Source organism: Protopterus annectens, chromosome 3.part0 (assembly GCF_019279795.1).
Source record: "Protopterus annectens isolate FY-2018-M chromosome 3.part0, PAN1.0, whole genome shotgun sequence".
NCBI lineage: Eukaryota > Metazoa > Chordata > Ceratodontiformes > Protopteridae > Protopterus > Protopterus annectens.
Genome location: NC_056731.1, coordinates 1,940,336,749 through 1,940,364,337, shown reverse-complemented (window position 1 = coordinate 1,940,364,337; position 27,589 = coordinate 1,940,336,749). Strand labels below are relative to the sequence as shown.

At 44.3% G+C, this 27,589-nt stretch overlaps 1 protein-coding gene across 1 annotated transcript in view; it reads left to right on the top strand.

Annotated features, from left to right (window-relative positions):
- SMARCC1 (SWI/SNF related, matrix associated, actin dependent regulator of chromatin subfamily c member 1) overlaps positions 1–27,589 on the top strand; it is a 1,897,600-nt gene that overhangs the window by 669,092 nt on the left and 1,200,919 nt on the right. Inside the window, exon 9 of the mRNA XM_044066067.1 lies at positions 23,606–23,721. Coding sequence (XP_043922002.1) covers positions 23,606–23,721 — 116 coding nt within the window. The remainder of the gene's footprint in view (positions 1–23,605; positions 23,722–27,589) is intronic.

Sequence of the window (27,589 nt, the reverse complement as noted above, 5' to 3'; positions counted from 1 at the left end):
TATATCTGCAATCTCCCATCCATTGGTCAAGATTCCTCTTGAACAAGGCCAGAGAGGTGCTCTGCCTCACATGTACCGGGATTTTGTTCCACAGCATAGGGAGTCTCTGGGTGATGAATCTGTCCCTCCAGCACGTTCTATTTATAACCGTGTCAAGGTTTAAGTCTCCCGCCCTTGTGGTTCTGAGGGATCTAGATTTTTTGAGGTGAAGCATATTCATCAAATCTGGGTTTGACATGGCCGTATATGTCAGGCACAGGTCACCTCTGAGCAAGCGGTATGAGACTGAATAGAGCTGGAGTTCTTTCAGTCGGGCAGCATAAGACATATTTTTGAGACCCTTTATCCTTTTGGTGAGGATCTTTTGGGGCCTTTCAAGCTGCAGCAGGTGTCTGGTCAGATACATTCCGAACGGGGCATTGTACTCAATCATAGGTCTAATGAGTGATGAGTACAGGGGGACGATGACCTCCCTTGATCTAGATGTGAATCCCTTCATGATCAGGTGGGCGGTATAGAAGGTTTTCTTAACTACTTTAGCAACATGAGTGTCAAACGAAAGGCTACTGTCAACCTGGGTCCCCAGATCCCTGATGACTTTTTCTGTGCTCAGTGGATTGCCACCTATATGGTAGCTAGGGGTAACCTTGTTTTTCCCGAAGGGTATGACTATGCATTTTTTGGCGTTTAACTTCAGGCCATGGCTCTGGCACCAGTTATCCGTTTCTGTGAGGCCCTTCTGGAGGATATCTGTGTCAGATGTGTTTTCGACTATGGCGCCCAGTTTGCAGTCATCTGCAAACTTTGTCAGCCATAACCCTCCTGTGTTTGCTTGTACTTCAGAAAAGTAGATGCCGAACAAGAGTGGACCCAGGACTGAGCCCTGTGGGACACCACTTGTGACAGGCTTTGAGTCTGACATGGCTCCAGCAACTCTGACCCTGTGGGTTCTGTCACTTAGCCAGTTTGCAACCCATCTTGTGATGTATGGGTTTACATTCAAGCTGATGAGTTTTTCGATGATACCTGAGTGGGGTATTGTGTCAAGGCCTTTGCCAGGTCGAGGTAGGCTGTATGGACTGCCTTTCCCTCATCAATGGCCTTGGTGACTGTCTCGAAAAAGTCAACCAAGTTTAAGAGGCAGGATCTGCCTTTGACAAAGCCAAACTGGGTTGGATCCAAAGTCTGCAAGTTCTCTATGTCTTTATTTGTGAGTTCCATTATGATCCTCTCCATGGCTTTGCAGATAAGGCTTGTCAAGCTAATGGGGCGGTAATTTCCAGGGTCTGTGGAGGCACCGCCCTTATGAAGTGGGACCACAGTCGCTGTGCGCCACTCCTTGGGCGTATCCTGAGGTGAGGCTAAGATTAAACAGCTGTCCTAACTGTGGGTTTAATTCCTCGTTGAGTTCGTGAAGCACACAGCCGGGGACACCATCCGGTCCCATGGATGCTGTGTTTTTTGCCTTGGTGAGGGCAGTTCTCACCTGGGCGTTGGAGATGTTTGGGGGGGTACAATCCTCTGGAATAGATATCTCTCCTTTTGGGGGGGAGAAGTTTGCACTGAACCTGTCAGCCAGTATGTTGGCAATGTGTGTAGGTTCAGTAATTTTCACATCATTTTGAACTAATTCTGAGCATATCTGGGAGTTTCCTCCTAGGTTTCTAACATAGCTAAAGAAGGCCTTATGATTCTCTTTAGAGTCCTTGGCAATTTTTCTCTCAAAATTTGCCTTGGATGATTTTATGAGAGCTCTTAGTTTTTACTTATAATGATCAAAGGTGTCTTACCTTTCAAGGATTTTGCTCTATCTTGTAGTAGCTTCCTCCTTTTGTTGTAGAGCTTGTTTATGGCTGGGGTCCACCAGACTGGACGCTTGCCTTTGGTACAGAGAGTCTTAGTTTTGTTTGGGATTGCCTGATCCATGCAGTCCTGTAGGTGCTGGTAGAAGGCATTTGTAAGTGATTCAGCGGTTTGAGTAATGTTTACCACTGGCTCCAGGGCCTTAAAGGAGACCACACTAGTTTTTAGAAGTGTGAAATCGGCTTTTGAGAAGTTTTTCACTGTGGTCTTTTTTGTTTCAGGTGGGGGCGGGATGAGGACCTCCAGCGAGATTAGTTTATGATCTGGTCTCACCAGTGAGGGGTATACTTCCGGTGTTGAACATTTTGATCCCATGTTCGTGATGATGAGATCAAGTATGTTTTCTCCTCTTGTGGGGATGGTGACTAGTTGTTCCATGGCATTTGAGTTTATGAACTCCAGGAATCTTTGGGTTAGAGTGTTCGGGCTTGAGTAGTGTTCCCAGTCTATATTAGGGTAGTTGAAGTCACCTAGTATGATGGTGTTTGGAGATACATTTATCGCCTCCAATGTTTTCAGGAAGGCCATGTGAGGTTCCTGAGTTTGAGAGGGTGGCCTGTAACATGCTACAAATTGCAGAGCAGTCTTGCCTATGGTTAATTGCACCCGGATGGTCTCCGATGCATCGTGCGTTGCCACCAACCTTGAGGTGTGGGTGTCCTTTATGAATATGGACACCCCCCCCTCCTTTCTTGGTGTTGTCCGGATTTTGGTGCCGAACGCATGATATGAGGTGAAACCTGTTAGTGCTGGGGTGCTCTCAGGAGCCTTGAACCAGGTTTCTGTCACAGCACAGACATCGATGTTCTCCATATTGAGAAGGGCCTCGAGTGCGTGCATCTTGAGATTGAGACTTCTGGCATTGAGCAGCATTACCCTTAGTTTTTTCCTTTTGGTGTTCTAGGGTGGTAGGTTTAGAATTTGAGCCTTGCCTAAAAAGGCACTATGGGGTGGCAAGAGCCTTTGCCAATATCCGAAGCCCAGGGTGACAGGTGCAAGCCGTCCCTCAAGCAGCGTGGCTTGTCCAGCATGTCATCCCAGGCAGACAGACATTGGATCCCCTTTGAATGACACCAGAATTTAAGCCAATTATTAAAGCTGATCATCTTATCACTGTATTGTGGCATCATTCTAGGTGAAGGTAGGATACTGCTCAAGGTCAGGGTCATACCTGCCTGGGCTACATAATCAGAGAGCTCCTCGATGTCCCTTTTCATGTAGTCCAAGGAGGTACGTCTCAGGTCGTTGACACCAGCGTGGACAATGACTGAGTCGTACTTGTACCTGCTGTTGAGAGACCTGAGTGCTTGCGTTATGTGGCGGATTCTAGCGCCCGACAGGCAGCTTACTGTGACCTTCTCTTTACTCAGTCTGGTGAGCGGGACGTCAGTGTGTCTGACTATGGAATCACCAATGACAAGTGTGTCTGGCATTTTTTTGGCCTTAAGGGCTGTGACTGTTTGACACTCTGACTGTGTGGTCTATGTGTTGCATGTGTTGGGTCGTGAGGTGGTAGTTGTTTGGGTGCCTGCTTTGGTGGCCTCTGCTGTTTTGGTAAATTTTTGATCAGAGCCTCCGAGTATGTCTTTGTGTGAGTATGTGTATGATTTGACGTTGTGATGGTACCATGTGTGACTGGGTATGTATTATGTGTGGTTACCTTCTCCTCGTGTCTGGTCTTGCCAGTCCTATGTTGAGAGAGCTCAGCCTCCAGTTTGGCCGTATAGTTGCATCTCTCGCATGTATTTGTGTTTTGTGGGAGAAGGAGAGGATTGTCTGTGTACATGAGGCAATTGTAACATTGCCTCAATTTTCCCAGGTTCACCAGTTGAGCTGTAGAGGACACTAGCAACTGATCCCTCGACATACTAGAAGTAGTAGATAAAGAGACTTTCAAAGGACTCCGGGGGAAGTGGGTTTTAGGCTGGTGGGGTACTATCTATAATAAGAGTGCTTTATCGAGGTGCAAGTACTGTAGGAGTAAGTGCTAGGCTTTACAGATAGAGAATAGTCTACTTGGGAATCAAGTAGAGATGAATTTTTCAGTTATAGGATATGCTGGTTAGATCAGCAGTACAGCTCGAGGAAGGTAGTTCTAAGGGAAAATTGGAAGAGTGGAATTTAGATGGCCCAAATAGTTTAACCTTGTTTAACCGCTGCTCTTGTGTGCAACATTGGTAACTCCGCTAAATTGTGCTTACGCGTTTAGCGTGTTTTATAGCAGGGGCTGAAGGGAGCTAGGAATTGGCCCAAAACGACCAATGGACTACTAGTTTCTGGCTGAAACTTCACCAAATCGGACAAAAAGGCCGCTCAGTGCTTCCCACACCCACTGGTAAGCAAAGAAACTTCCCTCCTTCCTAATAAGGCAATGGATCAGTAACAGGAACTAAAAACAAAGCCCAGGGATCAGCAACTCTGAAACTGGACTACTCTAGTTCAGTAAGGTGGGAAAACAAGAGATTTTTTTGTTTTATTACAGAGACAAGGAAAAAAACAGACAGTAAATGCTATAAATGCTGTAAATCGGCTAGCGCACTTTAGTGTGTAGCCTACAGAAACAATTTGCAACAATTAGTAACTTAAAGTGCAATAAACAGTGTAAAATGCAGAAATCACTTAAAGTAGCAGTTAAACAGGCGAAATGCAGTCGCTAGCTTAATAACAGTGGGAAAGCCACATAAAATACTTGTATCTGGTAGAAAGTCACTCTTTTAGCTCTCTGCTGCTTGGATCACTCTGCAGGCCACCACGAGGATCTGTGCTGAGTTGGTACAACTCTACAAGCCTTGCGATCCATAGCATTTGCTATTACCCTCGTGTATGGCCAGGTTTCACATGCAAATCTTTCAGTGAACTCTGTCTGTTCAATCGTCCAATGGTCCATTCTTTGACATCCTTTAAACTGCTCCAGTCACCATTACACAGGCATGCAAAAGGCATATTTTATGGATTCATTTGAACCATCTACCGAAAGGTCGCCCCTTTGTTCTCCCCTGCGAGTGGTCACAGTTACCATGAATGCTCCCCTGCCAGCAGTCACAGTGACCATGCACACTTAACAACTGGGGGTGGGGTATTTCTTGGGAAGGACAGTCCAATGTATGTGGTCCCCTAAAGCGGCCAAAATGCATATCAATGTACTGGAAATGAGAGCAGTTCTCCGAGCATTGCAGGCTTTTCCAAATGCTCTCCCATCTGGGACAGTTGCTGTTCAGACAATACAGTACGTCAGTGGCCTGGTACATCATCAAACAGGGAGAAACCAAGTATTTTCCACATTGTTGAGAAGCAGTGAGATTGTGGCAATAGATGATCTGTTCTGGTCACTTTCTAATAGCAATGTGCATTCTGGGAAAGTCCAGTGTGATTGCAGACAAACTAAGCAGGTCCTTTGGATGTCTCAAGTGGTCTGTCAGTGTGAAAGTGGCAGAGAGAGTTTTCTGTCAGTGGAGCCAGGTGTGCTGTGACCTGTTTTCTTCCATCAACAAGAAGTGCAGCAGGTTCTTTGCCCTGATAACTCCAACAGGGAGTCACTTAGAGGTGCTATAGCCCATGAATGGCCCTACAGTCTTCTCTATGCGTACTCACAATTACCTCTCTCTCCCAAGTTTTAACAGCAGGCTTTTTGGTTGATGAGCACACTTATCCTCCTTGCACCCTTTTAGTCTTGTCAGATTTGGTTTCCCTTCCCCTGATCTCACCTTCTGCCCTGAAGACTGCATCCCTCTCCAGAACTTCTCACCTGATAGGAATGACTGAATTGAACTTAATAGGACTGGATAGTTTCTCCAGATGTTCTTCGTGTTTCACTGTTGCAGTCATTACATTTGGGTAATCTGCTGGCAGGTGGCCCTCAGTCGACCTGAATAACAAAGTCTTGGGTCCTGCATTGGTTGCTGTCTCCTCTTCCATGACGTCAGGTCATCAGGGGTATAAAACATGCAGCCAACACCATTTTAAATGGTCTTTCTTGCCGCGCGGTGCCCGAAGCAGAAGCAGTTCGCAAGTGCTGGTTGGCCGACTCATTTTCGTATTCGAGTTTCAGAACCGAACTCTTCAAACTAAAGCTAAGTACCCCGTTGGGGAAACTTTTTCTTACTCCTTACCGATGTCAGTAAAAGTTAATAATTGCATTATTTGTGGGAAGCAAATACCTCATAAGGATTTTCATTTGTAATGTATTCCTTGCCTAGGCCCTGATCACAACGTGCCTTGCTGTCAGTTTTGTGCTAAATTTAACCAACACACTATTAAGCGTCTGTATATTTTTGCTTCTAAATATTTTGGTTCAAGATTTAACTACCCAGAAATGTCATCCGTTAGCAATCAGACTACTGGAGTTCACAAAAAACGCAAGGAAGAAGACAGACCATCGAAGTCCAAAACCAACGACGAAGCTTCTCCTAAGCCATTCGCCGGGTCACTAGTACTCAGTGAGGCACTTTCGCAGCCCCTGATACCCACTTCTTTTGAGTCGCAGACCTCTTCCGAGACCCATTCGGAGTCCGGTATGCCACAAGAATCACAAAGTATTGAACCCGCGGATGTCTCTCCCTTGGATGGGTCCGGAGCCGCTGAGCAGGCACCGGCTTCTGAGGGTGTTTTCAGGCTTGAACATTTTTATATTAAACCGACGCCAGCAACAAAAACAAGGTCAAAATGTCTAAAAAAAACTGATGCATGAGCCACGTGCTCAGGTCCCTATGCCTAAAAAACAGATTATCAAAATGGCTGAGGATTTAATTACCTTGATCAGGGGGTCCCAGCCCCCCCCCCCCTGCTAAGAGGCCTAGGCAAGGCACTGATTATGAATCTTCAGACCAGGTTTCCATTTCTTCTGATCAGGAATTTTCAATTCCACCCTATGAAGATTCTGATGCAGAGGAATCCATTCCATCTGCATCTCCTCCTGAGGATTACTCATTTGGAGTGACTTTGCATACTTTAAGGGAACATTTTCACTGGGAGAGTCAGGACTTCTCTGAATCAAAAAAGAGGCTTAGGGATTTCCTCCTTCTTCCTCGGCCTAGGCCTTATACAATACCTCCTGTATTAGACATTGTTGATGTGTTCTCGGAATCCAGTTTGGCCCCTGATTCCCTGCCTCCTGCTCCTAGTAAACCTGACAGATACTACACGGTTCCTGAGTCTCACATGTTCCTTTTTAAAAATCCTTTTGCAGATCCAGAGACTATTTCTCAGGGGCCCAAGGGCATTAAGGCTTCTACTGCTAAAAATCCTACCCCTTCTGATAGAGACTCAAGGGCACTGGATAGATTGGGTAAAAATTGGGTTTATACTTCTGCAACCTTGGCAATCGGAGCTTTAAACTGCCAATTTCATATGTTAAAATATCAGCAACATATTATTGGACTGCTTAAACAGAAAATGATGTTGATTCTTGACTGTGTGGAAAATAAAGATTTACAGGACTTAATGCATTCTGCTGAACAAGTTGGAAAACATACTTTGCAATGTGGTTTTGATTCTTTAGAGGCCACTTGCAGGGCTGCTGTTACTGGGTCTGTGCTTAGAAGGCATGCTTGGCTTAAGGAGCAATCTTTGCCTGATCATGTTAAAGTTAAATTGTTGGATGCTCCTTTAAATCAGGACCGCCTGTTTGGTAACAAGGCTGAAGAAGTTCTTAAAAAGATGGAAGATGAAGCTAAATCTATGCAAACTGTTAAATATTTTTTACAAGTGCAACCTCCGAGATTTAGTAGGCACTGGCCTACTAAGAACTGGTCCTTTCCAGTCCCTTCCAAGTCCTCTCAAGCCAAACCCAGACACAGCAAAAACCCCAGGTTTCCATCCCAAGGGACTCTCAGGACTAAGCAGTGGGGGGGGGGGCCTCCACTTCCAAGTCTGGAAATAACAAAACAGTCTCAGTGACTTCCTTTTAAAATCCCCAAGCACTTATCTTTTGACTGCCTCTTTGGGGGGAAAGATTGCTCTTCATGCAAAGAACTGGGAACTCATAGCCCAGGACAAATGGGTTTTAAATATAGTGTCCCAGAGAAACAGATTTCATTTCCACCTGTTGCCAACATCAAATGGGTGGCCAGACCTGCCCCCAAATCAGTGGGCAGAGGCTCAAAAACAAATACTTTCCCTCTTAAGCATGAGGGCTATTCAGCTGGTACTAGAAGAGGAAAAGGGACAAGGTTTCTACTCCAGACTTCCTGGACCTGTCTACTCTAAACACCTTTCTGGAGATTCCAAAATTCAAGATGCTGACTCTTCACCAATTACTTCCTATTCTAGGCAAAGACACCTGGTTGGCAACACTAGATTTAAAAGAAGCATACCTGCACATCCCAATCAGGGAATCTTGCAGAAGATACCTACGCTTCAAAGCAGGCTACACGCATTATCAGTTCTCTGCACTGCCCTTTGGCTTGTCTACTGCTCCCAGGGTATTCACAAAGTGCCTGGCTCCAGTTATTGCATTTTGCAGGCAAAGATGTCTTCAAATATACCCATACCTGGACGATTGTCTAATTCAGGCAGAAAGCCAGGACATACTTTTGAATAGTCTGGCGTTTGTAAAAAGGGTTCTAACTTTTCTGGGGTACACCATAAACGAAAAGAAATCACAACTGGTACCCTGTCAACAAATTACATTGCTGGGAGCAAGCTTGAGTACAACTGCCCAGATGGCTTACTTCACGCTAGAAAAGCAAATTCATTTGGTAACCTATTTCAAACAAGTGGCCACAAAAACCCTGCTATCTGCAAGACAAATACTGCAAGGCTTTGGATTCATGGCCTCCTGCATTCTTCTAATTCCATATGCAAGATTGCATATGAGGAAACTACAGTGGTATCTAAAAAGTCTGTGGAGTCAACATTCTCACAGCCTGGAAACAATAATTCCTATCATAGGTTAGTACTAGGCTAACAGCCCTTGCAAGCCATTTTAAGCCTAGCCAATTATCCCTTGTAAGATTCAAACCCTATACTTTGTGTTTGCAAGGCAAACACCTTAACCACTGGGCCATCCTCCCAACCCCCCCAACAACCTCCCTCTCATACCTTGCCTACGCTTGGATTTTCTCTGGTGGGCAGAGGCCTGCCACCAAAACAAGGGAATACCATTCACACTACCCCCTACCATCCAAATCCTAACTACAGACGCTTCAGACTATGCATGGGGGGGCTCACCTGGCAGGGAAGTGCATTCAGGGCAAGTGGAACCCAATTCAAATGCACCTACATATCAGTCACAAAGAAATGTTAGCTGTACAGAATGCTCTGACAGCCTTCAAGGACTACATTCCTCTAGGACAACTAATGGTAAAGATGGACAGCACCACTGTTACGTGTTACATAAGCAGGGGGGGGGGTACACATTCTTAACCCTTCTGCAGACTAGCCATGGCATTGTGGAGCACAGCCTTGAGCTACCAAGTGCACCTACAAGCTCAATTCCTGCCAGGAAAATTGAATACACTGGCAGACGGACTAAGCAGAAACCTAATGGACCCACACGAGTGGAAACTGGAACCTAGGATTTTCAACATGTTGCCAAGCAAATGGGGGAGCTCAGACATGGATCTATTTGCCTCCCCCCCAGAACTATCAGTTGGACAAGTTTTGCACAAGGACTCCCCACAAACAAGCCTGGAAAGTGGATGCTCTTTCCTTCAGTTGATACCCCCCCCCCCCCCCGCTGCCTCTGCTCTCCAAAGTTTTACTAAAAGTCAAACGGGACAAACTAAGGATGATCTTAATTGCTCCATACTGGCCGCGCCAACACTGGTACCCCCTCCTGCGCAGTGTCACGGTTATCTCCTTGGCACCTGCCTCAGATCCCTTCCCCACTGTCTCAGCAGGAGAACCAAATTCTGCACACTCAGCTTCCAACATTTAACCTTGCACCCTGGCTAATCACTTAAATTCACCCTTATCATCCCTCACCAAACCTGTGATGGATTTCATCTTAGAGGCAAGGAGACCTAGTACTAGAAAATCTTATGCTGAAAAACTGAAAAGATTCTGTTCCTGGAACCAATCTCAAGTGATGAGCACAGCAGCGCCCAGTTTACCTCAGATTTTGCAATACTTAACTGAGATGCTTCACAAGGGCCTGTCCTTTTCTTCCATTAAAATCCACGCCTCCGCCATTTCAGCTCATTATAACACAGAACCTCCCCTCTTTTCTCTCATTTTCTGCTCAAGCAGTACCTCAGAGGGGCCAAAAACTGGAGACCACCCAGGAGATCTCCAACCCCTGCCTGGGACCTTAACTTTGTATTGGAGAAACTCAATCTACCTCCTTTCGAGTCAGCTGCTACTGCAGATTTAAAATTTCTTTCTTGGAAAACAGCATTCCTTTTAGCAATCACTTTAGCTTGAAGGATATCTGAATTTACAGGCTCTTATGGCAGTGGAGCCTTTCATCATCTTTCATGCAGACAGGGTGTCACTCAGGACCAGTCCAGCCTTCATGCCCAAGGTGGTATCCAGTCTGGCTCTTAATCAGTTCATTCATTGGTCACCCTATTTTCCCAATCCACAGAACAAAGGAGAATGGATTCTGCATTCCTTGCATGTGCACAGACAACTTGGATTCTACTTGGACAGGACTAAACCTTGTAGAAAATCGGAACAACTGCGGGTAGCATTTGCTGCAGGGCAGAGGGGAAAGCTATTTCAAAACAAACCATTTCTAACTAGATAAGCCATTGCATTCATTTCTGCTGTAAGCACCATTGAAAACCTATCCCCCAGGGGATCATATCTCACTCCACCAGGGCTGCATCTACTTCTACAGCCTTTCTCAGAGGTGTTCCTACCAGGGGCATCCTAGAAGCGGCTACTTTGAGTTCTGTGCATACTTTCACCAAGCATTATCATTTGCCAATTTTCTCTAAATCCAGAGCTGGCTTTGCCACTGCTGTCTTGCAGGTTCTAATTGCTGTCCCTAATGCTATATAAACTCCTCCTCCTCCTCCCAACCATAGCTTTGGGAATGTACCCAAATGTAATGACTGCAACAGTGAAACACGAACAACATAGTACAGTTGTGTACACTTACATAAATGTAGATGTTCAAGTGTATTCACTGTTGCAGTCCTGATTACCCACCCCCCAGCCCCCTAACTCCTTCTGGCTATACCTCTTCTTTCCTTTACTATGCTTAAAAGCCTTTTTGGTGTATTTGCTTTTGGTTGGAGGTATACCTTTTTGTTTTTATGTTTATTTGCTCCCCATGGGGTGGTGGCACCTGACATCTGGGGCAATAAAAACTGATGTAATGACATTGGCTGCATGTTTTATGCACCTGACGTCCTGGAAGAAGGGACAGCAACCGATGCAGGACCCAAGCAAGACTTTGTTAATCAGGCTGACTGAGGGCAACCTGCAAGCAGATTACCCAAATGTAATGACTGCAATAGTGAATACACTCGAACATCTACATTTATGGTAAGTGTACACAAATGTACTTTCTTGGCTTTGGAGAGTGAGGTTTTTACCTTTGTAGCCGTGATTACAGGAACTTTGCGTTCTTCCGGTATAAAGATGGGCCCTTTAAGGGGTGAGAGGGGGGGTAAAGTTAGCACTGAACCTATCTGCCAGGATGTTGGCAATATTAGTTGGTTCTGTATATTTAGTGTCATTGTGCTGTAACTGAGTGTTGCCATTGAGATTCTTGACATAGCTGTAGAATGCTTTGTGGTTGTCTTTAGAATCCATGGCAATTTTGTTTTCATAACTAGCTTTGGAGGATTTTGTGGGATCTCTGCTTCTTACTGAGGCTGACCAGGGAGTTCTTCCAGTCGTGGGATTTTACTCTTTTTTGCAACAGTTTTTCTTCTGTTGTGGAGTTTGTTTATGGCAGAAGACTACCAGATTGGCTTCCTTTTTTTGGAGGATAGCATCTTGGTTCTGTTAGGGATAGCATGATCCATGCACTCGTGCAAGTGCTTATAAAGTGCATTTGTGTAGGATTCAGCAGTCGTATCTCTATTGTCCATCTGCATGGGTGTTGTGAAGTTTGCCACTTCTGTCTTAAGTGTGAAGTTGGCTTTGAAGAAATGTTTTTATGGTTTTCCTAATGGGGGGTGGGAGCGGGATGTGGATGTCTAGGGTGATTAGCTTGTGGTTGGATCTGACCAACGAGGAGCTGACCTCTGGTGTGGAGCACCAGTCCAGTCACCCATGTTGGTGATGACCAGGTCTAGGAAATTGCTGCCCCTGGTGGGGGTGTGGGTAAGTTTATCCAAGGAGTTGGAATTGATGATTTCTGGAAAATGTTGAGCAAAAGAGTTGGTGCACGAGTAGTTTTCCCAGTTAATGGTAGGGTAGTTGAAATCACCTGTTATTAGAGTGTTGGGTTGTGCCTTAATATTTTCCAGTTTATCAAGAAAAGAGGAGTGGGAATCCTGGGGCATGGTGGGGGGTCTGTAGCAAGCTACAATCTGGATTGCTATTTTGCTCAGAGTTAGTTGAATTTGGATAATCTCAGATGCATTATGCTGAGCAGCTAGCTTGGAGGTGTGGCTATCCTTAATGAGTATGGACACGCCTTCACCTTTAGTGTTTCGGTGCGGGTTTGGTGGGCGAAAGGTATGGTATGAATTATAGCCTGGTAATGCAGGGGTGCTCTCTGGTGCTTTGAACCAGGTCTCTGTCACTGCACAGATGTCAATGTTCTCCATTTTAAGGAGTGCCTCGAGTGAGTGCGTTTTGAGGTTTAGACGTCTAGCATTGAGTAGCATTACCCTCAGATTTTGCTTGCTTGTACCTGTTACGGTGGTGAGTACATAAAAAAGGCACTGTAGGGGTGGCAAGAGCCTTTGCCGGTATCCAGAATCCTAAGGGCAACAGGTACAGGCCATCTCTGGCAAAGCACCGTGGTCTGTCGATCATGTCATCCCAGGCAGACAGATACTGGATTCCCTTAGAGTGACACCAGAAGCTTAGCCAATTGTTAGTCAGTCATTTTGTCCTTGTACTGTGGTATCATTCTGGGTGATGGCAGGATGCTACTCGGGGCTAGGGTCATACCTGCCTGGGCTACAAGATCAGAGAGCTCCTCCATGTCTCTTTTCATGTAGTCCAGAGAGGTACATCTCAGGTCATTCACACCAACATGGACAACGACAGAGTCATATTTGTACTTGTGGAGTGACCAGAGTGTGTGCGTTATCTTGTGGATCCTGGCACCGACAGGCAGCTGACAGTAACTTTTTCCTTGTTTAGCCCGGTGAGTGGAACATCAGTGTGCCTGACTGTAGAGTCACCTATGACTAGAGTGTTTGGTACATTATGCCTTATGGGCTGTAGTTGAGTGGCACACTGAGTATGTGGGCTATGTGTCGTTTGGGTTGTGTTGGAGTGGTAGAGGTTGCTTGCATTTCTGCTTTGGAGGTCTTGGTTGTTTGGGCAGATTTTTACTGAGAACCTCAGCCAATGTAGGTGTGGCTTGTGCTTGTGTGTGTGCTTGTGTGTGTGCTTGTGTGTGTGCTTGTGTGTGTGTGTGTGTGTGTGTGTGTGTGTGTGTGTGTGTGTGTGTGTGTGTGTTTTGGTGTTGTAGGTTTTGAGGGACTATGCGATGAGTGTGGTGCAGTGCAAGTGTTTACCTTCTCCTCTTGACTGTCTAGTCCAGTCTTAAGTGACGAGAGCTTTGCTTCCAATTTGGCTATGTAAGTGCATCTCTCACAGGTTGTAGTGTTGGGTGGTAGGAGGAGAGGGTTGTCTGTGTACATGAGGCAATTGCTGCATTGTCCCAAGATTCCTCATCAGGTAGACGGGAGAAAACACAGGGAGCTGATCTTTAGACATACCTGAAAAGGTGCTTATTTATTAAGTACTAAAAACTGTTTTCCTCTAGACAAGTGAGGAAAGTTGAGTGCTGTAGTAATTTGTAACTTATTAGTGCTTACAATGAGTTCTGAACAAGTGCTGAACTCAAAGAACGAGATTTGAGTGCTAAAACTAAAATGTTGGCTAGTTGCAAGGGAAAATTTGAAGAGCAGACTGTATGGCGCCAGGAATAGTTTAATCCTAGTTAAGTGGGGGGAGGCTCAGGAGCTCACAAACAGTCCTAGACACAGCAAATCCGTATCTGGACAGGACCTGCCACAGGAAAGGGGGGAAGCAAGCTTACATTTTTTTTTCACTAAAAGTGGAAATGGAGAAAGCTGGAACAGAAGTTAATTCAATGTTAAGAATCTGAGTGGGTTGGCCTTCACAAATGTTATCTATTAGACTGAATGAACTAATGACACTAGACTGGGAGGAGTGTCACAGATCAGATATACAGTATGGGCAAGCAACTGCAAAGCCACCAAGTGCAAGAACACCACAACAGGGTTGGTACTGCCTTTTGGAAAATGCCTCAGGAGTTTATGGCCTGTATTTCCTTTGTGAAGATACAGAGGTAAGTGCAGGCTTAGACTTTACCGTGATTTCTGATCTCTGAGGTTGTCATGATCTGTACTGTTTGTGTGTGTATATGTATGTTGCAGTAGTTTGTATGTTTTTACTGGTTTCAGAACTGTCACACATGGCTATACTTTTTCATATTGGACCCCTGTATAACCATGCCACTGAGTGGTGGAGAATCTCCACTAATCTTAGTGGGTTTTTTTTCCTACAGCTGTGAACCTGTCTCGATTTTCTGGCAACGGGTAGATGTTCGTGTTTCACTGTTGCAGTCATTACACTTGGGTTATCCTGCTGGCAGGCTACCCGCAGTCGGCCTGAATTCCAAAGTCCTGGTCCGGCGTCTGTTGCTGTTGCCTCTTCCCTGACGTCAGTGCGCCAGGGGTATTTAAGATGCAGCTGACACCATTTTCTTCAGTCTTTCTTGCCGCGCGGTTCCCGAAGCAAAAGCAGTTCGCAAGTGCCAGTCGGCCGACTCCTGAGATTTTCGAAATTGAATTTCAGATCCGAAGTCTTAAATAAAGCTAAGTACCCCGTTGGGGAAACTTTTTCTTACTCCTTACCGATGTCAGTAAAAGTTAATAATTGCATTATTTGTGGGAAGCAAATACCTCATAAGGATTTTCACTCGTACTGTATTCCTTGCCTAGGCCCTGACCAGGATGTTGCTAGTTGTCGGTTTTATGCTAGATTCAACCCACGCACTATTAAGCATCGGTTTGATTTTGCTTTACATTACTTTGGCTGAAGGTTTAACTACATAATGCCATCAGAACAACCGACGACCGGAATTCATAAAAAACGCAAAGGCAAAGAAAAGGACAGGCATCCGAGGTCCAAAACCGACGACGAAGCCTCTTCTAGGCCAGTCGTCTGTTCTCAGTGAGGCGCTTTCGCAGCCCCTGACACCCGCTATCTCAGAGCCACAGGCCGCCTCAGACTCCCACGTGGAGACAACTAGGCCTCTGGAAACTCAAGGTATTGGGCCTACGGAAACTATTCCCTCAGATGGGTCTGGAGCCGCTGAGCAGGCATCGACTTCTGAGGGTGTTTTCAGATCTACACAACTTACTTTCAAGTCCACTTCAGCATCCAAGGCAAAGTCTAAAACTCCACTGAAGACAAAGAAACAAGTACAGCATTCTTCTGGACAGTCATCCATGCCAAACAAACAGATGCTTAAAATGGCCGAGGACCTAATTATTTTGATCAGGGGTTCCCATCCCCCTCCTGATAAAAGGCCTAGGCAAGACACTGAATATGACTCTTTTTGACCTGGTCTCTATTTCCTCTGATTCCTCTTCAGAACAGGGATATCCTCTTCCTCCCTACGAGGACTCTGATGCTGAAGAATCTATCCCTTCAGCCTCTCCTCCTGAGGATTACTCTTTTGGGGAAACCTTGCACACCATGAGGGCGCATTTCCATTGGGAGAGCCAGGATTATTCAGAATCCAAGAAAAGGCTCAGAGACTTTCTTTTACTGCCTCAGCACAGGCCCCTTGCTATCCCCCCGTACTAGACATTCGTGTTGATGTTTTTTTTTCAGAATCCAGTCTGTCGCCTGATTCTTTACCCCCTACATCAGTCAAGCCAGATAGGTACTACAGGGTCCCAGGCTGTCATAAATTTCTTTATAAAAACCCTGCTGCTGACCCAGAAACAATTTTTCAGGGTCCCAAAGGGGTCAAGGCTTCCACGGCAAACAACCCTGTTCCCTCTGATAGAGATTCCAGAGCACTGGATAGATGGGGGGAAAAAAGTTTACACTTCTGCTACTTTAGCTGTAAGGATTTAAATTGCCAGTTTCACATGCTTAAATATCAACAATATCTAATGTCTTTGCTAAAACAGAAAATGCCTACAAGCTCAGAATGTCCTGACAATAAGGAAATGTAGGATTTATTGCATGCAGCTGAACAAGTGGGAAAGCATACTCTGCAATGTGGTTTTAATTCATTAGAGGCTTCTTGCAGAGCCGCAGTTACAGGTTCTGTCATTCAAAGGCATGCTTGGTTAAAAAAACAAAGTTTACCTGATCATGTTAAAGCAAAATTATTGGATGCTCCATTACAGCATGATACTTTGTTAGGTGTAGAGGCAGAAGAGGTGTTGAAAATGGAGGATAAAGCAAAATCAATGCAGACAGTAAAGGATTTCTTACAGGTTCAGCCACCCAGATTTATCAAGAACTGGCCTTCTAAAAATTGGTCTTTTCCAGTGTCAGACAGGCCACAACGAGGCAGATACAGATGCCCAAGAGGCAGATCTCAGCCCCAAGGCTCATACAGACCTAAACAATGGGGTGCTTCAGCCTCCAAAGGCGAAGAAGACAAATCACAGCCTTATAGAAAACTGTCCCAATGACTTCCCTCTAAAAATGCCAAGCACTTACTGTTTGGCAGCTCCCTTAGGGGGAAAACTAACACTTTTCTCACAAAATTCGTACAAGATCACCCAGGACAAATGGGTACTGAATATTGTTTCACAGGGTTACAGGTTCCACTTTCACACCCTACCAAGGCCAAAAGGTATGCCAGACCTGCCACAAAATCAATGGGCAGAGGCACAAAAACAAATTTCTGCTCTCATGGACATGAGAGCTATTCAAAAAGTACCACAGCAAGAACAGGGACAAGGATTTTACTCAAGACTTTTCTTGGTACCCAGAAAGGACAAAGCCTCGAGACCAATACTGGACCTGTCAATTCTAAATACTTTCCTGGATGTTCCAAAATTCAAAATGTTGACACTGCAGCAACTTCTACCCATGCTGGGCAAGAAGGCTTGGCTAGTTACAGGTATGCCTCTGAGATCCAAAGTATGTCCCAATCAGACAATCTTGCAGAAGATGCCTCAGATTCATAGCTGGCTCAATGCATTACCAATTGTCTGCACTGCCCTTTGGCTTATCTACTGTGCCCAGGGTCTTCACAAAATGCCTGGCACCAGTAATTGCATTTTGCAGACAAAAAGGAATACGAATATACCCCTACTTGGACGACTGCCTTATTCAAGCAGAGAGCAAGGACATTCTATTAAAGCATTTGGCATTTGCAAAAAGATTACTAATTTGCCTAGTGTACACAGTAAACAAAAATAAATCAAAACTAGTGCCCTCTCAACAGATAATACTCCTGGGTGCAAGCTTAAATACAACTGCCCAGATGGCTTATCTCACGCCAGACAAGCAAAGGCAACTGACTCATTACTTTCAAATGATGGCAATAAAGACCCAGTTACCTGCAAGAAAAATTCTACAGGCTTTGGGCTTCATGGCATCCTGCTAATTCCATATGCAAGACTGCATATGAGGAAACTACAATGGTATCTAAAAAGTGTTTGGACTTAACATTGCCACAGCCTGGAAACATTAATAACTCTTATTCCCTCTCTGCAACAGGAGTTTCGATGGTGGGCACTAGCCTGTCACCACAGCAAGGGGCAGCCTTTCACTTTACCCACAGCCAGGCAGACACGAACAGATGCATCGGATTATGCCTGGGGGGCACACATGGCAGGAAAATGTATTCAGGGCACGTGGCCCGCGGACCAAATGCATCTTCACATCAATCAGAAAGAGATGCTAGCTGTACAGAATGCCCTGACAGCCTTCAACGATCTACTACATCCAGGACAACTACTACTAAAGACGGACAATACTACAGTAATGTGGTACATAAACAAGCAAGGGGGCACACATTCCTACCCATTCTGCAGGCAAGCCATGACTTTGTGGAACACAGCACTGACCTACCAAGTACATCTCCAGGCACAATTCCTGCCAGGAAAGAAAAATACTCTGGCAGACGAACTAAGCATAAACCTCATGGACCCTCACGAGTGGAAACTAGATCCACAGGTCTTCAGCATGATAACAAGGAAATGGGGATGCCCAGACATAGATCTTTTTGCCTCCCCTCACAACTGCCAACTACAGAGATTCTGCACAAGGACTTATCACTCACAAGCATGGAAAGTGGATGCTCTATCATTCAGCTGGAAAACCCTAACAGTTTATGCCTTTCCACCACTGCCTCTCCTTCCCAAGGTGCTCCTAAAAGTCAGACAAGAGAAGCCAAAAATGATTCTGATTGCCCCAGACTGGCCACGCCAGCACTGGTACCCGGTCCTAAAGAGCATGTCTCAAGGCCCAGCCTGGACTTTACCTCAAATTCCTCATCTTCTGACTCAACAAAACAATCAGATCCTGCACAGCCAACTCCGAACCTTAAATCTGGCTGCATGGCGGATAATATAGCCACTCAGAACACATCTCTTTCTAAAACTGTTATGGATGTCATTTTGGAAGCCAGGAGGCCCAGCACCAGGAAATCTTATGCAGAAAAATGGAAGAGATTCTGTGCTTGGAACCAGGCACAAGGACTTGAACCACTTGTTCTAAATATTCCTCAGATTTTGCAATACCTAACTGAGATGCTGGACAAAGGCCTATCCTTCTTATCAGTTAAGATCCATGCCTCTGCCATTTCAGCTCATTACAATACGGAACCTCCTATTTTCTCTCATCCACTGCTAAGACCGTACCTCAGAGGGGCAAAAAACATAAGACCCCCAAGGAGAGCACTGATACCTAAATGGGACCTCAACTATGTCTTAGAAAAACTCACACTGCCTCCTTTTGAGCCAGCCAATACAGCTGATATAAAATTCCTATCATGGAAAACTGCTCTGCTCCTAGCAATAACTTCAGCAAGAAGAGTGTCAGAGTTACAGGCATTAATGGCAGTGGAACCTTTTATCATTTTTCATCCGGACAGAGTTTCTCTAAGGACAAACCCAACATTTATGCCAAAGGTAGTATCCAGTGTGGCTCTTAACCACACCATTTATTTGCCAACATTTTATCCAAATCCCCAGAATAAAGGGGAGAGACTTCTGCACTCTTTGGACATACACGGGCAGCTATGCTTCTACTTGGACAAAACAAAAACTTTCAGAAAAACTGAGCAACTGTTTGTAGCATTTGCTGCAGGATCACAAGGAAAGGCTATGTCAAAGCAGACTATTTCAAAATGGATAGGACACTGTATTTGCTTCTGCTATGCACAGCATGGCAAGTCAGTGCCTAAAAATATTAGGCCACATTCTACCAGGACAGCAGACACTTCAGCAGCCTTTCTCAGAGGAGTACCAACCAAGGAAATATTGGAGGCTGCAACTTGGAGATCAGTGCACACTTTTACCAAGCGTTATCACTTACCTCTTTACTCTAAATCCAGAGCAGGCTTCGCCACTGCAGTTCTGCAGGGCCTCATAGCCACTCCTAATCCTATTTAGACCCAGCCGCCCTACCTCAGCTTTGGGATTCAACCCAAGTGTAATGACTGCAACAGTGAAACACGATGAACATAGTACAGTTGTATACCTACCATAAATGTAGCTGTTCAAGTGTATTCACTGTTGCAGTCCAGGTTACCCACCCTCCACCCTCATTTCTTTGCTGGGACTTACTATACTTCTCTATCCTATACAACCTATGTGGTGTATGCTTGTAGATGAAGGTATTGTTTTTATTTTACTGTATGTTTTTATAAGCAATATGGATTACCTACCTTCTTGGGGGCACCTAACATCTGGGGGGAGAAAAACTGAAGAAAATGGCGTCGGCTGCATCTTAAATACCCCTGGTGCACTGATGTCAGGGAAGAGGCGACAGCAACCGACGCCGGACCAGGACTTTGGAATTCAGGCCAACTTTGGATAGCCTGCCAGCAGGATAACTCAAGTGTAATGACTGCAACAGTGAATACACTCGAATGTCTACATTTATGGTAGGTACACAACTGTACTTTTTTTTTTTTTTTGCAGGTTGGTAAGTATACCCTTTGTCACATATGGTTAGAGTGTAGCTTCATTGGCTAGGGAGTCCTATGCCATTCATTGACAGCTGTATGCAATAGCCCGAACCACAACACCTTCTAGAAGGAGTTGCTTCTTCCAGGGCCCGTCATTATTCAGCCAGGCATGCAGTCAGTAGTATCATACAGAAACTGATGTGGGCTCGAGGTCCTGTCTCCTCTGCAGGCACCTGATTATTTGGTGGTGGGTTGTAGACTGGCATGACTGAGAGTCACATCCTTGGCACCTTTAACAAAGCTGATGACTGCACTGTGCCAGGCTTCATCCCCTTCTGGAGTTTCAAACTTAGAGGCTGTCTCTAGTCAGAGTCTTCTGGAAGTGGGGCAGTTTGGAGATCAACCTGTTAACTGCCCAGGAGAGCCCTTCTCTGTACATCAGAACAGGTGGAAAGTAGCACCAGATACAGCTGTTTTCCTATGGTATGGAAAGTTCCTGCTTTCTCATCTTTCGTGCTGATTTATAGTCTTCTCACTAATTAGAAATTTTCAGGATTCAGAGCCCATGATACAAGAAACTGTTTCAGTTCAATCCAAGGATGCCCCCCTTGGTTTGAGTAATATCTGCCTTCATTGAAGGACCTGGATCTTGATAACATCTTATTCCAGTAATTAGGTGTTCAGAGGTGATCGATGATGTCAATAAGACTTTTTTTTGGCAAAGTCTGATTCTTAATGGAAATGTTTTTCAGTGTTAGTGTCACACCATTGGCCAGCCTGAACGTGTTCTTAATGCAACTCCTGCAGAGTTTCCATGGTCATTGTGCACAAGTCAATTATTTCTGTCCATGTATTTGTGAATGGCAGATGTATAATCAGACACAGTAGTTGGCCAAGCTGTTCTTGGATGGCGCAGTGGTGCAGCGGTAATGTTGCCTCACAGCAAGAGGTTCTCCCGTTCGTTTCTCGGCTGGAGTGCCTTCTGTGTGGAGTCTGCATGTCCTCTTGTGTTCTTGTAGGTTTTCTCCGGGTACTCTGGTTTCCTCCCACGTTACAAAGACATACGGCTGGAGTGTTTCTCCCCAGTCCTCTGCTGAAAATTGGCTTTGTTCCAAGTCTGACTTTCCCATTAAATGTTAAATAAATAATTAAACTGAGTGCTGCATTTCTTGGTTCAGTTGAAGTACTCTGCCCCACTGTAAGACCTGAATCTCATGATTGACTTGCTGTTTGCCATTTAAGCCTCCTGGATTGGTGCCATTGAAATTTGTATGTCTCGTGCCAGTTTTACTGGTGGCAATCATTTCTGAATGTGGCAAATTTGAGCTTTGGGCCATTGTTTGTAAGGAGCTATAGTAGGCATTTTACAAGTACATGTAAAGTGTTGTTTAGAATGTAACCACACTTGTGTGTGAAAATTAGTTTGTGTTGCCTCTAAACTAGTCCATTTTCATGGTGTTCTTTTTGGTGAAAAAAAAAGGAGCTTTTCATATCCTAGATTTGCAGTTAGTTGTGATGTTATGGAAACTTGAGTATGTGAATTTAGCAAGATGGACTAGTTTGTTGCCTTTGTCCTGTGGTTGAAAGGGGCTGACAGAGCAGGTACTTAACAATGAATTGTCAGCTGCATTCTTTTGCCATCAGATGGCTGTGGACAGCTTGCAAATGCTGTGATCAGAGCTGACTGTCATGGATGTGGCAACCTTGGGTACTTGCTGCAAGAATATCTACATTGAGGATGTGCCATGCAAACAGTGTGTTTGGTGCAGGGCTTCACTAAGCATTATTGTCTCATCTGCATCTTAGGGAGTGGAAATACTTTTTAGAAGCCAATTTTCCAAGATTTAGCAATTGAAGCTTTGTCCTGTTGTGCTCTTTTCATTCTGGTAGTAACTGCTAATTCAAACTAAGCACCCATCAAAATGGATCCTCGGTGGCAATTTTCTGTATCAGTTGATTTACAAGATCTTCCAAGCTAGGTCAGGGATTCTGTTTCTCCACTGTTGAGGTTGGCATGTTTTTAACTTGGGCAGCATATGTTTTCTTACCGTATTTAGTATTGTAACGTCAAACTTGTGGTGTTCTTGATTTTCAACTAGATACTTGCTGATGGCATGAGGTTGAACTGGCTGGCACTCTGCAGGACCACACGTTCTTATGTAGCCAGTACATTATCATAGCACGTGTCTAGATAGGTATACTGGTATCCCTGAATTAGGATTTTAGAGGGAAAAAAATGTGGCCATGTCTGATGCAGCGAAATGACGCTTGGTGAGTCGTATCCTAGATCAGTTAACAAATGTTAAGGCAGTTTCAAAATTGCTTTTAAACCAGCCCATTCATGTGTGTGCTTGTTTTTAGAAGAAGCTGCTTGGTAGTGGTAGTGGGGTCATAATTTGAGCATGTATCATCAGTAGCATTGCCACCTATCCCCTCCTCCCTCCCCAACAGTCCGGAATTGAAGCATATTGTCCAATAGTCTGGAAAACACTGTACAGACTCTGGTTATTCGGTTTCAAAAAAAGAAACAGACTATTGGAGTTTGTTAAATTGGCTGATTTACATTGTTTTTTCCCCCCACAGAAAAGTATAGTAAATCGGCAGAAAAAGTATTGCAATGGAAAATAGTGCATTCTTACGTGATGTGACATTGACATCATGAAATGGATGGAAAGTGGGTGGGGAAAATGGAGGAGATGGGCAGTGTTGTCAGAGCTGCGAGGGGTGTGGCCTTGGTTCAATTTTACCCACAATGAAAGGTGGCAGCCCTAAGCACCAGTTCATACCCCACCCCACCCTCATGAACAGGATGCATAGTTTTTGGAAGTTCAGGTAATCGCTTTCTTTGCCATATTTAGGATATTGAAATAGCTAAGCAAACATTTTTTAAAATGGATTGTTGACTAGTCCCAGCTGTATCCACCAGATGCACAGTTTTTCTCAGTGCCTTAAATCCACTAGTCCAAGGGTTAAAGTCTTGCTACTGAAACTTTATGCAAGTGTACACAGTGGCTGTGTTCCACTATATTTTTAACCCTTATGAATCCAGTCATTGCACTGTATATTTTCATTTCTGTTTGAGTGCACTATAGATGCAAGCCATGCCATTCAGGTAGTACTTGTAGTGCAGTAGCACAGGTAGAGACTACATTTTGTTGTGGCACCAGTGTCTGAACACTAATGGGTGTGTGAAATTACACCACATATTTTTTTTTTAATCAAAAGTAAATGTAAAGGTTCAAAAGGTTTTTGTACTTCACAGCCTGTTGTTTGCACAGCCTTGCTGTATTAAATTCTAAACCTTCTTTCTTAGGACCTCATGAAGATGTGATTCTTGATCTTGCTGAAGTGTTTAGTTACCAAAATTTCAATTTAGTAGAAATGGGAATTAAGCTATAGTAGTAGTGGTAGAGTGAAATGGTGACCAGTATTAATGATGTCACAGTCAAGTTCGTTGGTTCTTAGAATGTGTACATTGCATTTTGAAACAAAAAAATAATAGTCCTGATAGATTTCCTTTGTTTTTAGCCTGTACGTACGCCTGAACGAAAAGACAGAAAGTCGTCATCTGGCCTCAAGAAGAGGAAACGCTCGCCTTCACCATCTCCCACACCTGTTGAATCAAGGAAAAAAGGGAAAAAAAGGTAAGCATCAACAGTACATCATTATGAACGTGAATGTTGTACTCTGTGGAAAGATTTTTTTTAAATCTCAGAATGGTAGAATAAATTGATTTTTATAACGGTCTAAATTTTATGATGCTGCAAAACAGACACCATTTAACAGAAGTTAGGGATCATATTTAAACTGCGAGATTTATTTTCCTTTTAGTAAGACTGTGATATTTATTTTAATTACTCAATCTCATGGTCAGTTGATCATAACTAGCCACACACACATTAAATGTTCTTCGTGTTTCACTGTTGTAGTCATCACATTTGGGTCATCTGCCTGCAGGTAGCCCTCAGCCGGCCTGAGTACCAGAGTTTTTGGATTTCTGTATCGGATGCTGTCACTTCTTCCATGACGTCAGGTCGTCGGGGGTATAAAACATTCAGCCGGCGCTATTACATCAGCTTTTCTTGCCGTGCGGTGCCCGAAGCAGTAGTAGTTCGCAAGTGCCGGTCGGCTGACTCCTGAAATTTTCGTTTTCAGGTTTCAGACCTGAAGTCTTCTGAAAGATAAGTTACCCCTTCAGGGATCCTTTTTCCTTGCTCTAACCAATGTCAGAAAAAAATTAATAATTGTCTTACCTGTGGAAAGCAAATACCTCATAGAGATTTTCATTCTTACTACGTCACCTGTTTAGGCCCAGACCGCAACGTCCCTCGCTGTAGGTTTTGTGCCTTGTTCAACGCCCGAACTATTCGTCTGGCTATTTTTGTAGCCAAATACTTTCGCTCTCGATCTCCATACTCTGAAATGGTGTCGTTAAGCCATCCGACTACCGATCCTCCAAAAAAAGTAAGGATGAAGACAGAGACAGACTGCATATGTCCAAAACTGCTGATGACGCTACCGTTAAGCTAGTCGCCAGTCCGCCAGTACTCAGTGAGGTGCTTTCGCAGCCCCTGATACACACTTCTACAGATTTGCAGGCCTCTACTGAGACCCATTCTGAGGCCGGTATGCCGCGAGATGCTTCTTCGACTATGGAACCTGAGGATGTCTCTACCTTGGATGGGTCCGGAGCCGCTGAGCAAGGCACCGGCTTCTGAGAGTGTATTCAGGCCTACCGATTTTCATATGAAACAGACAACTTCATTTCAAGCCAAAAATACAGAATTCCTCAGGCCTAAAGTTCGCAGTACACCTAGGAAACTGACCAAAGTGCATTCTCAGGCCCACATGCCTCAAAAACAAATGATTAGAATGGCTGAAGACCTTATTACCTTAATTAGGTGAAGCCAGCCTTCCCCCTCTAAGAGACCTAGAACTGATTTTCTTTCTGATTCTTCTGATCAGGAATCTGATATCTCTGTTCCTTTTGACTACCAGGACACACCCTTATCTACCTGTGAGGATTCTGATGCAGAGGATTCCATTCCCTCTGCTTCCTTTCCAGAAGATTTTTCTTTTGGTGAAACCTTGCATACCCTTAGGGAGCATTTTCGCTGGGAAAGCCAGGACTATTCTCAGTCCAAAGAGAGACTCAGGGAATTTTTAAACCTGCCTCAGCACAGGCCTGTAGCTATCCTTCCTGTTCCTGAGATTGTAGATGATGTTTTCTTGGAATTCAGTCTTACCCCGGGTACATTGCCTCCAGCTCCTAGAAAACCTGACATGTACTATAGAGTACCTGACTCTCACAAATTCTTTTTCAAAAACCCTAATGCAGATCCAGAGACCATTTGCCAGGGACCAAAAGCCATTAAAGCTACTACTGCCAAAAAATCCTACCCCTTCTGACTGGGATTCTAGGGCCTTAGACAGATGGGGTAAGAAGGTATACACCTCTGCTACTCTGGTCATTAAGGCTTTGAATTGCCAGTTTCATATGTTAAAGTATCAGCAGTATATTATGGGGCTAATTAAACAGAAAATAATGCTGATTCCTGACTTTGCAGAACACAAATATTTAAGAGTTGATGCATTCTGCTGACCAAGTTGGTTAACATACTTTGCAGTGTAATTTTGATGCTTTAGAACAGGGGGTGTCCAACCTTTTGGCTTGCCGGGGCCGCATTGAGTGAACAGAAATTGTTTTGGGGCCACATATAAAATATATCATATAGTTAACTCTTTCGCTGCCATGGGCGACCAAAGTCGACCTCCTGGCTGTACTATAGTTGCATTCGAACCAGTGAATAAATGTAATAAATGTCTAATATGTGCCTTAAAATTCTAATTCTCATTCTAATTCTTAATCTAACAGTTAACTCCAACATCTTGGTTAATATTTTTTTTTTTTAATACAAATAAACAGGTAAGCAACAGTTTCTTACTGGTACAAGGACGGTAGCTTTCACTAACCTAATCACAGCCCTTCCATCAAGTTAAACACCGTTTACTTTGCATGCTACCCAAGGAAACTCATTCACTTGCAAAGAAAAAACTGGCACACACTACTACTGCCATTTTAGTTATTCACTACAGCGCTACCAATTCTCACTGGGAAAACCACTCCTGCAGTCCAAGTATGTAAAATGTCAACATTAGCTGTCCTTCAATACTATAATCCACAAAAATAAGCCAACAAATTAGCAATAAAGTAAAGAATTCACATTACTGACTTAATAAAACAATTCTGAATAAGCTACAAGAGGGTCTCACCCAAACAAATGACTGGTGCCAGAAACATGGCCTCAAATTAGAATGTGTTTTAAATTTGTAGTTTTGAACAGTCTTATAGTAAGCAATGAAACAAAATGTATGAAACAATAATGACAAAACTACCAATTTCAGAAAATTTCAACCATAAAAGGCCACTCAGACTTCTGTCATTACAATCCACCAATATCAGTAAATATGCAAAATCTCTTAGTCATAATAATTCCACATTAAAGGGATCTGTAATTAATCAAGATGTTGCTAACAGCAAACAACTTTATATTTCATTGTTTCATTTACAAATAAAGTGCCTGTTGCCCTTGAAGAATAAACTGCCTATGTTACATAAAAAAAATGATAAGCTAGTAATATTGCAATAGGGAATGGATGGCAAACGGATAACAGGTTCATAGTTACTAGGTAACATCTCCAAAGGAGGACATTCACAGGACTGCAGCATCCACTCCCTTTAAAGTACAACACAGTACAGTATCAGCGATCTACCTGCATACTGTGAGAGAAGAACCCAGAGCCTTCTGCATCAAAAGCAAGTATACTACCTGTTGTGCTACTAACAGTGTAAGCAGATGTGGCATAAGTATCACTTCTCTTCCCCTGAAGCTCTCAGCTACTTGTAAAATCCTCACTGAACTCCTTGAAGCACAAGTGGTGGTATGGGTAGAGAAGAGGATAGGTAAGATCTGCCAGGTTTGTGTCTCAGGACCAAGGGGAGGTGGTGTAAAGTTTTGCTGCTGGAGATGACTTGGAGTGACTGCTGATCACTTTGCCTGCCTCGTGAGGGGAGGGGTAAAGGCTCCTTTTCTGAAGGTAGACAGAGGGTCTCATGGTGTGAGATGTGGAGGCTGGGTATTGCCGAGGTGCATCATCAAGTGGACACCCACATAAGGAACACTGATTACAGTCTAGTATGGCTTGACAGGTTATGCAGCTAGCAGATCCTGGCTACTGAAACCCAAGGAAGTAATTGCCCCATACCATTGACCAAACAGGTGAGTGACAACTGGGGCAGTTGCCCTTTGGGCAGCCTAGCAGCAAAGCATGCCAGGAGCCCACCTTGTATTCATCTCAGTGCGTTCCTTGCCTTATGAATCATTTCACACTCCTTGATCATTGTTCAGCCCTCACCAGCTGTTCACCCTTAGTATATATGTTGCCCTCCAGTGTCCTCTCCAACTTTTGTGTGCATACTGACCCTTGTCTGTCTATCTCATCCACAGCCAT